Raw genomic sequence first — 14,227 nt, 5'->3', positions numbered from 1 at the left:
TCTTGCATTACTGAAACCCGTTAATACTACATATTATGTAAAATGACAATTTTACCCTCCAACAACCCAAAATCTAATTAACAGTATTATTTTCATCTCTCTTTCGCCTTCGTCCCGGCCCTCTCTCTCGCACGCCGCTTTCTCTCGCTCTCTCTCGACGTCTCTCTCTCTCTCTCTCTCTCTCTCTCTCTCTCGCGCACGAACACCTATCATCTTCTATTGCGTCATCCTCCCAAGTAATCATCACGATCTCCTTCCCTCCATTCGTCATTTCCGCAAAAAACAATATCAAAAATGACGACAACATGGGCAATTTTTGGAAAAAACAACTTTTTTATGTCAGGATTACTAAATTTTATAAACTGATAAACCAAACAATTAATATATAACCGTAGCTAGTATTACACTACTGTATTAAACCAAAACGCTCTAAATGCAGGCATTAGTAGTATCTCCCGAATCAAACAAACATGGGGGGGGGGGGGGGGGGGGGGGGCGGGCGTGACTTGCTGATATGTTGAAGATAACGTTGTAAAGAGTGTAAACATTAATCGAGACAAACGGCCCTTGAAGCTCAGTGTCAGCAAATGGCTTTTTGGCATTAACTAACATTTCTTTCTTGAAATAGAAAGAAACGGTTTATTGACATGATCAGATATCACTTAAGTAACTATTCTGTGTAAGCCCCCCCCCCCCCCCCCCCTCTTTTTTTCCTCTTGGTGCAATTAGCTTAGCTGCCAAATGCGTTACTATGCAGGCATCTCGCTTGCACTAACATGCAGTCTGAAATTGGTCAAAACTTTGAAATCTAATAACAAATGTAACCGAAAACCAACTTCATAGTTCCAAATTGCAAGTACTTCTGGGCTTAGTAGTTCCCACTGCTCGGCAACACAATGGATGATTCTTCACACCCTACCCCTCCGTCAAAACGTATATTTGAAATACTGTTTGAGACAAATCATCTTTAGTTAGCTTAATCAAATCAAATTTGGTTTATGAGGCCACTCCATCTAGATCCAAAATTGAGCTCGCTCCTAGTTAATTTCAAACTGACTCGGAACATTAATAGCCCATAGCAAGCTCATGGTACCAGCCATTGTGCTTAAGCTCCGGCCGGTAATTCCTCCTGATTTGCATTTGTGAACCGTGTTTAGCATCCTGAAGAAGCCCTTTCCATCGACTTTTAGAAATTGTAAAAGGCAGCTTCATGGAACAGTTTATAGTCTACACTTCCATATGTGGGCCTTCAGCTTTGGGCCCGACGACTTTAAGGGGCCATTTGGTTGCATGTAGTTGCAACTGCATTGCAGTTGTAACTGCATGTAAATGCAAATTTTGTGTTTGGTTTGATATATTTAACTCCAACTGCTGCAGTAGGAACTGCAGGAGGAGGCCCAACTGCAGCAGTTCGAACTAAGCCCAAATTGGCCGCAGTTCCAACTACAGCAGTTGGAAAGAATAACTTTAAATAAAAGATATGCTTATCTCCTCAATATTTTTTAAACAAAAATTATTTTCCTTTTTTACATTGAAGGTAATCTCACAATCATATATATAAAATAATAAAATTTTAAAAATTATTTCTCAACTGCATGCAACCAAACAAATTATTTATACTTGCAGGCTTTCTACTGCATCCAATCAAACATGATTCATATAGTTGTAACTGCTGTATTTCCAATTGCATGCGTCTCTAACTACACTGCATTTATAATTATATCTAACCAAACGGCTCCTAAATGAAGCAAGCGTCAAAACAAGTTTCTTTCAACAAGATCCAGAAAACATTTTAGAGTTTTTCCAAGCCATGCCGATCAGTAAGCAAAATTTTACACAAAATTAGCATCAGATGACCATCCTGCCTGAATCAGATTCAGCAATTCGATTCCACCAACATGAGAGCACCGAGAAATAATGATGTTTCAGCTCAATATCACAACAGATGCAGAAAACAAATTCACATTCACAAGTGCTTCCCTGAAATATCCCTAAGTACGAATAGAAAATCATATTGCATCAGAATTACCAACCAAAATCGTTTAGGGCATGTTAGTTTGGATGAAAGTAAGGTAGAAGTGGAGAAGGAAAAAGTTGTTTTCGTCATAAACGATGACTTCCGTTATTTGGTTCGCCGTAAAAAATTACGATCGAAACTCAAGTTAACCTGAAACTGCGTAATTGACTTTGACCCATCGTGGGCCGAAGTGAGCCGAAATCAATTACGGTGAAGGGAGGTGAAGAAAAAATAATATGTTAGGTAAAAATAGTTATATTTCAATATATTTATTATGGTACCAATTACTCTTTTATTCAGTTGGCATATTAAAAATATGATAAAAATTGATTGAGTTTTAATATTTTCTTTATTTAGTTTGTACAATTAAAATATAATACAATTGATCAATTAAGTATTAATATTTTTTTATTTTATAATTGTATTGGTGTATTACTATAATTTATATATATAAAAATAATTTAGTTGTTTTATGTTAAATTTTAATTATATAAAAACATAATTATATTTTACTTTTATTTGTTATTTATTATTTATACATAAATTATAGTTCTATATCATACATTTCCTACAAAACAAACAATGAAAAAAAAGTAAGTTTCACCGAACTCTTCTTCAACCCAAAATCCAATTTCAGTGAAACAAACGTGCCCTTACCTGAAGTATCCATAACAAGAGTAGAAAATCATCCTGAATGAAAGCGTAGCACATCAATGACCAAAACATTTCTTCCAATTGCCTATGCAAATATGCACACAAAAAGCATGCTTAATTAAAGTTGCAGCACAAAAGGCTGGCTAAGTATCACAAACCATTTCCGATATACAATTTAAAAGCACAGGCGCAATCCAGGTATCTGCATATACTTAACAAGTTGTGAGAAAACAGATAGTCAAGCAACACACAGCAGTGAAAGAAAATAGAACACACAGAAACTTGCTGAAGTCCCACAGATCAGGAAAGTTGAAATATCTTCAACACCTTGCAACAAGGAAATGTGTAGATCCCATTGTGAAATTTATCCCCGAAAGTCGATCCATTCCGCTGGCCCATTGAATGTTTTCTTGCCCAATCTGAGATCTGGCGTGAAACAAGAAACCCACAACTTGAATAAAAAGCTCAGGAGAAGCAAAAGGATTGTAGAAAATAGTCAGTAAGAGCAAAATTACAAATATTATCAAAAACTAGGGTTAAACACAGATTAGTCCCTTTTAAGTTTGAAATGGATTTTAATTACGTTATCCGATTTTAACAACTCAGTCACAGAAGCTTGCTCTGTTTTATATAACCAGTAGTAAGTTCTATAAGTCTACCATCTGAAAAAAGACCCGCGACATCAGAATTTATCAATAAGCCATCCCAAAACAAAGGGGAGAAGAAAGGCTAGAAAACTACAAAAATTATGTTATCATGTCATTATTTTTAAGATGGTTTACAAATGGAAGGGCCTAATTGTTACACAGATTAATCAAGAGGGACTGATTTGTTCAAATGAGGACTCTAATTACAAAATTTATATCAATAGCAATCACGGACTGGATATGGACTTGTAATGCTATTACCAAATGTGAAATGGCAACAAGAATAAAGAAAGATCACGAACCCTTAATAGCATATTTTGTAGTCGACGAAGATCTCTCAAGCAAAACTGAGCAGCTGTGGCAATAGAAATCTTCCTGTGGGCCAGCTCTGGCGCCAGTTTGGCTAATTGCTAATCAGAGTTTTCATACACTTCTCCATCATCAGACAGCTCATCAAAGGACCTCATATCGAGCTGATACCTCAAGATGCCACCGATGCCACCAAATCCTCTACAGAACTGTGATCCCTCTTGAGATTTGTTGGTCACAAACTCGAGAGTGCAACCAAAACGTTTGTATTCATTCGCAAACCATTCCAGCAGAGATGTCTTCTCCTGGACCTCTAATTCTGCATTGTTTGTAGGATCGCGGAAATTGCTCTGATCGGTTTCTTGCTCCTTGTTCAAATGCTTTATGACAATCTCACCTGAGCCACTGTTCTTTAGCACATATCTATTGACATCCAGATTCTCCCAAACTATCAGGGTCTCAACAGCACCCATCTCAAGAGCCTTTAGAGTGTCATCCACACCAAAAACATATTTCCCTGTGTCTTGGCTAATTTCTTCAAAGTACTTTCCTATCAGGCGCTTTTCCTGTATAAACTTCACATTGGATAGAATCTCTGCAGATAATTCGATGGCTTGGTTGAAACCGTTCTCTCCACCATAAGAAACATCAACCACATTGAGGATTTTGGCTTGAAGACGGGGATCAAACATGTCCGACTGGCTCAATTCTGTTTTAAAATCAGCTGAACCGGCAAGAATCAGTCCAGCTACATTCGGCTGGCTTGTGGCAGGATTTATGAAGAACTGGGTGGCAAGCTCAGCTGTCTTTCTAACATAGTTGTGACGCTTTTCCATCCGAAGACGAGCAAAACGAAGTGCCGATTGTCCTCCTCTCCCATGCTTTTTTGGGAGATCAACAGTGAATTTGTGAAGTACCTCACGTGTATTGCCACTCAATGTGCCAAAAAGGGTTCCATTACCGTCCATAACTATGAAACCAAACTTGTCATCAGATTCCAAAAGCTCATTTAAAGCCTCTGTATGGAACTTGTTATCGCAAAGATATAGCGATGCATTAATGGGCTTAAAAGGCTCGAAATCAATAGTGACTTTTTTTTCTTTTCCATCTTCGGTAACAATAGTTCCAGTATAGAGAACAAGGCCATTGGGGGGGACCTTGTTGTACAGTTTTAACCTCTGCTGGGCTGAAGTGATGGCTGCTAAAACAGATTGCCTGTTGACTCTGCTCTTGATGTTAGAAGCAGTTCCATATTCATCACCCAACATCTTGGCGACTCGAGAGATTTGATCACGGGGGGGCATTATGAGAGAGATCATGCTTGTGCCATTACCCCTCGCAGATTCCAGTGCCTTTATTAATTTCTTGATCTTCCATATCTCGATGTTCTTATCTGTTTCATGACCATCCGCCATTTTAAGATGCTAAGGCTAATTCACCTGCATAGAAAAGCGGAAGATGAAGCATAAATGCACACCACAGGCTGAAACAGGCAAAATAGATGCTGCGAAAGTAACAATTTTTGAAGAATGTCATAAAGAAAGTGATCATACCCAAACACAGGTCAAATTGGAGTGCAACATAATTGTCCTGACTTGATATGCACTCAGTAATCAAGCAGAAACAGATTATTATACCAAATATCAATCGTAGCATTTTCACTTCACATCTAAAACCTGCACCATTGTATGCCATAGAGTGGAACTCCAGTGACCTCACATGAGAAGATGATGGGCACTGCTTGCTATAAAAGCTAGTTCACAAGTTCTAGTTACTTGGGCTTAAGCATTTTGGCCAGTTGTTTAGGCCCAACAAACCACTTATACTAGTTAGATAAGTATGACACGTTACATGTAGTAACAAAGCAAGCTACCGATCGGAAGTATGAGAACTAAGTACTATATGAAACAAAGCGCTATACCTCTTGAACTTTAAGCGGCTATTTGTAGAATCACAATGGCTTAGTGGTCTTGGACAGAGTTAGCGGGGCTTGACGAGAATATGTGGGACAAAATGGTAGAAGCTTGTGACACCCGAATAGTTCTACACAGAGAGATGACAGGTACTTAGGTATATAAGAGCTAGTTCACTAGTTAGTGACCTTAAGAATCTCGAGTTGTTTACGCCCAACAAACTGCTTATAATGGTGGGCAGGATATGGTCTGCTGCAATCCAAATTGTGCTTAATCATCATGGTGAATAGCTAGGATGGGTGCACCAGCAGTTAAGAGCTTGGTTTGCAATTACTAATAAATTTGTAAGTCTAGTTCTTCAAGAATTTGTGGCATAGTCATTCCAAACAGAAACTCTGCTTTCTTTGAAACTAGTCTCTCTATAAAAAGCATACAAATCTGAGAAGGGCTATGTCATCTTCACTTATTTCAAATATATACAAATCTGAGAAGGGCTATGTCATCTTCACTTATTTCAAATATATCATAACTATGTTCATTTCCCCAATTTTATTGGCAGTTCTATTAATTACCAACAAAGTTTCAACCTCTTTTACGCTGTAATTCTTGTATTATCTACCACCACAATCAATAGGTCAAGTTACAGAATCATTGCTATAGTAAGACCCATAAACAACCTTACAATATGTAACAATGTGAAGTCCTAGATTCATGGTTCCCAAATGATCAAATTATGAATTTTACTCCTAGACTGTACATAGAGCTAAAGAAGAACAAAATATGATGTGACAAGCAAATCAATTAGATCTACACACTCAGGGCTTGTTTGGTTCAAGGGTGGAATTGGAATGGATAATGGAATGAGGATGAATTGGAATGGTAATTGGAATGGCCCACTCCCCCAAGACGTTTGGTTTATTTGTGGATTGGGAATTGGAATGAGTTATTCACATTCCATTGTTTGGTTCATATAAACTAAAAAAATTATAGGATACTATAATACTAATTTTACTCTCAAATATAAATTTACATTATTTAAAATTTATGAAAAATATAATACTATTCTCTAATAAGTTTTTCAAAAAAAATATCAAATTTATTTTTAAAAACTTTTATTGATGTGGGTTAGGGATAGGATTTTGAGAGAGGATAGGTTTTTTTTTTTTTTTTGATGAGAAAGGGGTGAAAAGAAGGAGGGTGAGATGGTCACATGGGCTTCGAGAACTTAGTAGGCTTCCGGAATGAAATCTCAATCCGGACTAGAAGACCGGAATCAAGTTGAAGGCTAATGGGCCATTCCCATTCCAATCCGGAATAGGAATCCCCAACCGATTCATGCGAACCAAACAAAATTAACTGGATTTGATCAAACCGATTCCCATTCCATATCCAAAATGAATGAACCAAACAAGCCCTCACAGTAGATAACCTTTTTAAATTTGCAAGAAGTTTTGATAAACGGAAGCAAAATTTAGAGTCAAGGAGTTTCCCCACATTTTGACTAGCAATTTTATAAACACACAAAATAAACTAAATTAACAAAGTGAGTAATATGGCTAGAAAATGAAACATTAGAAACGATTTGAAAGGGTTTCTTGACAACAAACTTCAAGCACCCATTCAATGGCTCATCTGCAAAGGGCACAATGCTAGCAACAAGCACCTTAATGATGTAAACCTAAATAAAGTTAAATCATTTCTAGTATGCTTTGTTTTGAAACGGGAAATATATACTGAACGGTGTAACAAACCAATGATATTCACTAAAGGTGAGATTAAATAACATAAACTGATATCAAATGAAGTCAAGACTCAAGAATCAATCAAAATTGTGTGCTCTAAGCCCTTGGAGCTTCCTTGTTTTCTTCATGAACAGCTTAAAACTAATTATCCTCAAACCACAAAGAGGAACGAGGAACGATGAACAACTCAACCAGCATTGAGTTCAAGCTTAAACTACCTTCAGGATTCACGGGACTAACAAAAATGGAAAAAAAAAAAATAGCAATACTGTGCAGCAAGGAAAAATAGGAGGTGAGGGAAAAGGAAAGATAGGAAAAACCCAATACAGGGTTAGAGAAAAGGAGGAGCCAAATCTAGCGACAGGCTGAAGAAGAAAGAGGGGAATGCCAAATCCATAGCAGCGGTGCCCACGAAAGGATGACATGAGGGAAAAGGTTACTGTAATTCGATTCATGTTGGAAAAGAAAAAACCAAACAGCCCATAAATGCTTCGAAGTCCCTGCAGTGAAGAACAGAGCAGCCTACTCAAGGAGGGCGCAACTAAGACCGGTTGGCCCAACAGCAAATTAAAAATGAACCCAAAACCTAAAAGGTGAACCAGATAGAGAATTAAGGGCCGAAATCCAATCAAATCAAATTGGACTTCAAAATCTTACCAAATATTAGCAATTAAAAATCAAAATATCCTGGACAAGATAGAAAATTTCTCAATAACCCCTATTATCAACAGGATGACACACCAGATAATCAACTAAAACAAACGAGTATGGTCAAAGTTAATGAACATCATAATCGACAAAAAAAAACTGAATAATTCAGAAAATAAGAAAAGAGTTCGATACCGCATTACTTACCAACACGAGGGAACTATGCTAGCAACACAAGGGAACTATCTAAAGAGGCAGGATCTCACCTAGCAGCAAGATATAGGATATTTCTAATCACCTAAACACACACAAACAAGTTATAAAATAATATACCAAGACAACTCAGTATTTTATCAAATACATGGTGCACATAAATTCCACATATAGTAATTCTTGTATAAACACAGAGGTAGCATGCCATGATATGGAATCAAAGAAACATGTAAGAAAACATATCAACATACCATTGACTCGTCATGTAAAAAAAAAATTTAGGGGCAAAACGCATGATGCAAGATGGAAAAACCTTGTACGAACAAAAGAGGCAATAATGTTTTAGACTCTATATCAGCATGGTACGATCCAATTGACTAAGAGATTCACGTCTACCTATACTTGTGGCCCCAAGGCTCTCCATGGTATGCTACTTAGTGCATGGATGTTCAGGCCCTACACGGCCAACTTGAATACATATGCTCTTGCACAAATCCACAAGCTGGAACAAGGATGAGATGATAAGGCACTTTGTAAGTCTAAGACACGTGATAAAATAAATTTCATAGATATTCAGACCGAAGGTCGGAAAAAATCATGGAAAAACCCTACAGAAATGACCATGGATTTCCCGGGTTTTTCTCTTCAATCTGCAATTTGGATTATAGGAGGGCTCTAGGAAATCCTAGACCGTAAGTTAGCTCATCATAAACCCTATTTTCAAATGAATGCCTTGCCTATAAGGTAAGAGTATTTACATGCCAAGGATAAACGCATGGCAACTGAGGATTCACACCATAAAGGTCAAACCTAGTGTTGACAAGGAAAAACAAAAAAAATGCAAGGGCTTTCTTAAGCTCCGACCAGACCTTTTGAGAAAGTCAAACAGAGGGATTAACAGATCGACTACCTAATGCAAATAAACACAATTGAGTTTTTTTCTCAAACAATATGCAAACGGATTTAAGAGTGATTAAATGTGCAAGATGCTTCTTATGCATGAACTGAGAACCTGACTTTGATTCGAGCAAGCGTATCTATTGTTTTGTCTCTTTGGTCTTGACTGAACTAGAGCAATTCATGAATTCTTTAATGTGGTGTCACAATCAAACTCAATAATCAAATAAATTAAAAGAAGGCACAAATCACGAAATTTGCCAACACAATATAGAGTGAAAAGTGCCGGTGCGTGAATAGTCGACCCCCACATTGCAAATGTACAACCCCGATCTATATAGCATGTGGCGTGTAGACAAAAAGCACCGCATATTCAATGTAGATGCTGTAGCAGCCCAGATGCTAGGAGACCTGTCTATACAATTTATTCATAAGAACAACAGCACAGTAATGTAAACTACAAGAACAAGAATAATAATAAATCAAAGGGATAAAGAATGTCATGCTTTTTATATTTAATAAACTAGCAAGTGACACGCGCATGTGCACGGAATTATAATTTATCATTTTTTTTAAAATAAAAATTTTAATTCAAACTAAGTTTTACATATTAGAATTTTATTATAATAATAATCTGAACTTTAATTAACATTTATTTGAATTGCAAACATTCCTAGCCTTAACTCCTCTAATTTTTATAAGAACCTTTAAAAAATTTCATTAACCTTTAAAACAGTAACTGTTTCACTTTTCTATAAATCATGTTTCACCTTTCTATAAATCACTAAAATAAAAACATTGTATATGTACAATACGTGATAAAAAGCACCACCTGAAATATTTTGCTCTAAAACTTCAATCTTTCTATTGGGTAACTTGTTCAGCATCTATTTTTAAAAAAAATTTCTTCATTTGTGATATATCTTCTTCTTATTAATTAAAAAATTAGATACATCTTGATTAACAAAACATAAAATAATTATAAATCTGCTATACATCAAAAAGATATTATTTTTTCAAGATGAATTCATGACCTAGTTGACCTTTTTTTTTGAAGTAAAAACTCTACCATCCTGATTGAACAGAAAATAAATTATTGAGCTTGGATTTCAAATATCTAATTATGATTAAGTAATTAAATTACCAAATGTCTATTTCTAACAAAGTATTTACCTAATAAACTTTTTGACTATGTAGACATAATAAACTTCATAAACAATCAATGCTCTAAATAGTTCCAATAGGGTAGATTATACTTAACGGAGCCGATCATCGAATCGAATTTCCTATCATCGAAAACAACTTACAAGTACGGAGGTCTCCGTACTTTCGAAAGTACAGGAGACTTACTCTATATATATATATATATATATATATAGAGAGAGAGAGAGAGAGAGAGAGAGAAAGAGAGAGAGAGAGAGAGAGAAAGTGGAGCTAAAATACTATTGACAGTATGGAAAGTGTTTAACATTTTGACCATCGGATGCCTAGGATTTAGGGTTTGTGGAATAGTAATAATCCAATGATGGAAAATTTGATAGTAAATACTATTCATATACTATCAATAGCATACGAGATGACATTATATATATATATATAAGTTGTGTTCTTTGAGGCGCGTTTGGTTCGAGTTATGTAATATTACAGGGTATTTCAACATATCCAGGCATCTTGGATGCCTAAATGAGATTATTATTGATGCTGCATTAGTGCGTTTGGTTTAATATAATAATGTAATGCTGGATTGCAGTGTTTATAGCATTACTATGTTTGGTTCAGTTTATAAAATTTGGTAATCCTAACAGAAAAGTATAGTCCTTTCCAAAATTGCCCTTGTGGTCATTTGAATATTATTTTTTTACTAAAATATAAGTAAATATAATTTGCACTGGCAAATTAATTATATTAATAAGTAATAAAAAAAGACCAAACATGAAAAAAAAAATTACGTTGCAAAAAATTAATTTCAACCCATAAAAAAATAAATAGAAAAAAGACTATAATACAAAATCAAAAATCATACAATAACAAATAAATTTCAATTTAAAAACTCATCTATAAAGAAAATCATTAACTAAACATCACATAAGGGCACACTAACAGCAAAATATTCAATATATATTTTTCATGTTTAATCTCAAACAATACTATTACCAAGTTAAGAAATTAACAAAGCACCATATAGAATAAATATTTCATACAGTCAAAACTTCCACACACATCATAATACCATCCAAAAGTGGACGCTTAAACACTTACATTATAAAAGTTTAAAAGTTCTTGCACTAAAATAAAACAAGTCAAAAAAGTCTAAACCCAACTAGTCCAACTCTAATAACACAATTTCTTCAATCACGTCATTGCTTTCTGTAATGATCGGATCGGGCATGCAGTAAAATGTATGTAATTTTGTAGAATCACCCATTAGGATTTCAGTAGCATCTATTATTTGCCTGTCCTCAAGTCCCTCAATCTTTAGTATCTCTTCAAACAACCTCTCCTTTTTGGTCTCATTATTTGCCATGAATTGAAAGCAATTAGCAAGCCAACCTAAGTGCTCATTGGCATCGTTAGATGAAATTTCAAGTGAACGCAAGGTTGAACAAAATTATTCATTGATCGAATCCTCTCCAAGTGGTGACTTTTGCTTCTTTGATTTTGTCGATGTGCCACCATTCAAAGTGTTTACTCGAGCACTACTTTGTTCCATAAAAAACATCTCAACATCAAGATCTTGGGTGGATGCCAGTGTCATTAACTCTTCCTCTAGGATTTTTATTTTAAACTAGGATTTTTATTTTTAGGCCAACACATGATTAATTAGGGCATAAAAAATAAATAAAATTCCCTAAGATTTCCAAATCAAATCCAGGAAAAGGGAGATAAAAGAAAAAAGGAGATCCAAAACTAGATTAATAAGAATCAAAAATACCAAAGTGCCTGTTCAGCATGTCCTCTAGAAAGATTGCAACTAAATGAAACAAGACATGGCTTCAGATCTGACGAAGTCGGCAATAGATATGTAATCAATATGTGAAAAAGAGGCATAAACACTCCTTAAATCGACGAAAAAAGGAAAAAAAAAAAAACCTCCAAATCGGATCTAACTTCAGTTTCGAAAACAACGGGTTTTAGCGAGAGAGAAGTGATTAAATATGTATGCGAAAATGGCGAATGAAAGGAAGGAGATCGCGAAGATTACCTGGGAGGACCAAGCAGTAGAAGAGGATAGGTGTTCGTGCGAGAGAGAGAGAGAGAGAGAGAGCGGCGCGCGAGAGAGAGAGAGCGGCGCGCGAAAGAGAGAGAGCGGCGTGCGTGAGAGGGAGAGAGACGGAGACGATGCTGTTGATAGGGTTTGGGGTGTGTGGGAGGGTAAAATTGGCATTTTCTTTTGATAATCCAAGACAAACACTCATTTTGGATGTAATTTTATGTCTTTTGTAATGGAGCAAATACCAAACAAGACCCGCGCTTCGCAGCTATAGGTAATATTTCAGTAAATTAATATATATAATTTTTAAAATTTTAAAATTAAAAAAAAATTATAATGAAAAATATAAAATAAATTTATATATCCTTTATATATAGGGCCGGCAAACGAGCGAGTCGGCTCGCGTTCGACTCGTGTTCGGCTCGATATTCGGCTCGCTCGAGTTCGACTCGAAATTAAATGAGCCGAGCTTGAACAAAATAAAAGGTTCGAAATTCATTTCAAGCCGAGCTTGAGTATTACTCGGCTCGTTCGAATTAGGCTCGAAAAGCTCGAAAATATATATATATATATATATATATATAGCTGATGGGGCTACTATACTCTTATGAGTATAGACTCCTTGTACTCATAAATTTGTAACCGTTGATTGATGGGAGTATTGGTTAGGATAATGGTGATCCCCACTTAGAATGATAGTGCCCCCAGGGTTGAGTGGGTAGTTGGTTAAATAGTATAATCTAATGGATGAAAATGATTAATGGAATAAATCTAAGGGTCGAAAACTTATGAGTATAAAGAAGCCAATACTCATAAAAGTATAGTAGCTGGACTATATATATATTATATAATATATATATATATATATATATTATATATATATAATATATATATATATATATTATATATAATGTATTTTTAATTATATATAGGTTTAATTTAATTTGGGTCATTATTTGTGCCATAAAATAAACCCAACAAGTCAACCGTGCAATTGAGCCAAACTCTAAATTTACATAACACACTCTCTTTTTCAGACTTTTACTGTTGCATATAATCCTAAAACATATAACATTCAATTTTAAATCCCTACTTTTTTTCTTCTCTCTCTCTCTCTCAGACCCTCATCCAGTCAGGAAGTCACCCTAACTCACATTTCTTATAATTATTTGGTATTTTGAACTATTGGACATGTTGTATCAAATTGTAGGTTAATGTTTTATATATAATTATAATATATATATATATATAATATATATATATATATATATATATATATATGAGTGAGGCTACTATGCTATCGGAGCACGGACCTTCTGTGCTTCAGCTCGTTTTCGATGTTGTGACCTTCAAATCGTCGATCGGCTCCGTTAAACTTGATCTAGAGTATTTGAAATACCTAGAAAATAAATTTTATTATTTTTCGATATCATTTGCCTAGTGATCGAATGGGCTCAAAATCAACAAATTTCAATGGCCGTAGTGAGCCGTTTGCAAGTTTAACGGTGTAGAAATATCCAAATCACGTGAAATTTTGATAGAAAATTCTTTATACTATATAAAAACAAGATCAATATCTTTGATTTAAAATTTTAATGTCATATTATCAACATTTGGTAAGATTTTATTTTTTAGCCGTTGATTTTGAGCCCCTTCGTTCACTAGGCAAATAATATCGTAAAATCATAAAATTTATTTTTTAGGTACTTCAAATACTCTAGATCAAGTTTAAGCGAGCCGATCGACGATTTGAAAATCGCAACATCAAAAACGAGCTGGAAGCACGGAAGGCTCCGTGCTTCCGATAGCATAGTAGCCCTCACTCTATATATATATATATATATAATATATATAATGTATTTTAATTATATATAGGCTTTAATTTAATTTGGGTCATTATTGTTGGCCCATAAAATAAACCCAACAAGTACAACCGTGCAATTGAGCCAAACTCTAAATTTACATAACACATCTCT

General features: G+C 35.2%; 1 protein-coding gene across 4 annotated transcripts; it reads right to left on the bottom strand.

The window, feature by feature from the left end:
* Positions 2,743-12,423, bottom strand: LOC109710354 (eukaryotic peptide chain release factor subunit 1-3). 4 transcript variants are annotated; one of them, XM_020232877.1, is made up of 4 exons: positions 12,243-12,423; positions 9,352-9,451; positions 3,621-5,066; positions 2,743-3,097 (listed from the first exon to the last, which is right to left on the bottom strand). In XM_020232877.1, the coding sequence occupies exon 3, from the start codon at positions 5,040-5,042 to the stop codon at positions 3,729-3,731; it is 1,314 nt and encodes a 437-aa protein (XP_020088466.1). In that variant the 5' UTR covers positions 5,043-5,066; positions 9,352-9,451; positions 12,243-12,423; the 3' UTR covers positions 2,743-3,097; positions 3,621-3,728. The 4 variants fall into 4 exon arrangements, with proteins under 4 accessions (XP_020088466.1, XP_020088458.1, XP_020088483.1 ...); XM_020232869.1 differs by lacking the exon at positions 9,352-9,451 and having other exon boundaries at positions 12,243-12,422; XM_020232894.1 differs by lacking the exons at positions 9,352-9,451; positions 12,243-12,423 and adding an exon at positions 8,540-9,294.

Source organism: Ananas comosus, linkage group 1, assembly GCF_001540865.1.
Source record: "Ananas comosus cultivar F153 linkage group 1, ASM154086v1, whole genome shotgun sequence".
In the NCBI taxonomy this organism is placed as follows: domain Eukaryota; kingdom Viridiplantae; phylum Streptophyta; class Magnoliopsida; order Poales; family Bromeliaceae; genus Ananas; species Ananas comosus.
Note: the sequence above shows the minus strand (reverse complement) of the source record. Positions and strands in the feature narration are given on the sequence as shown.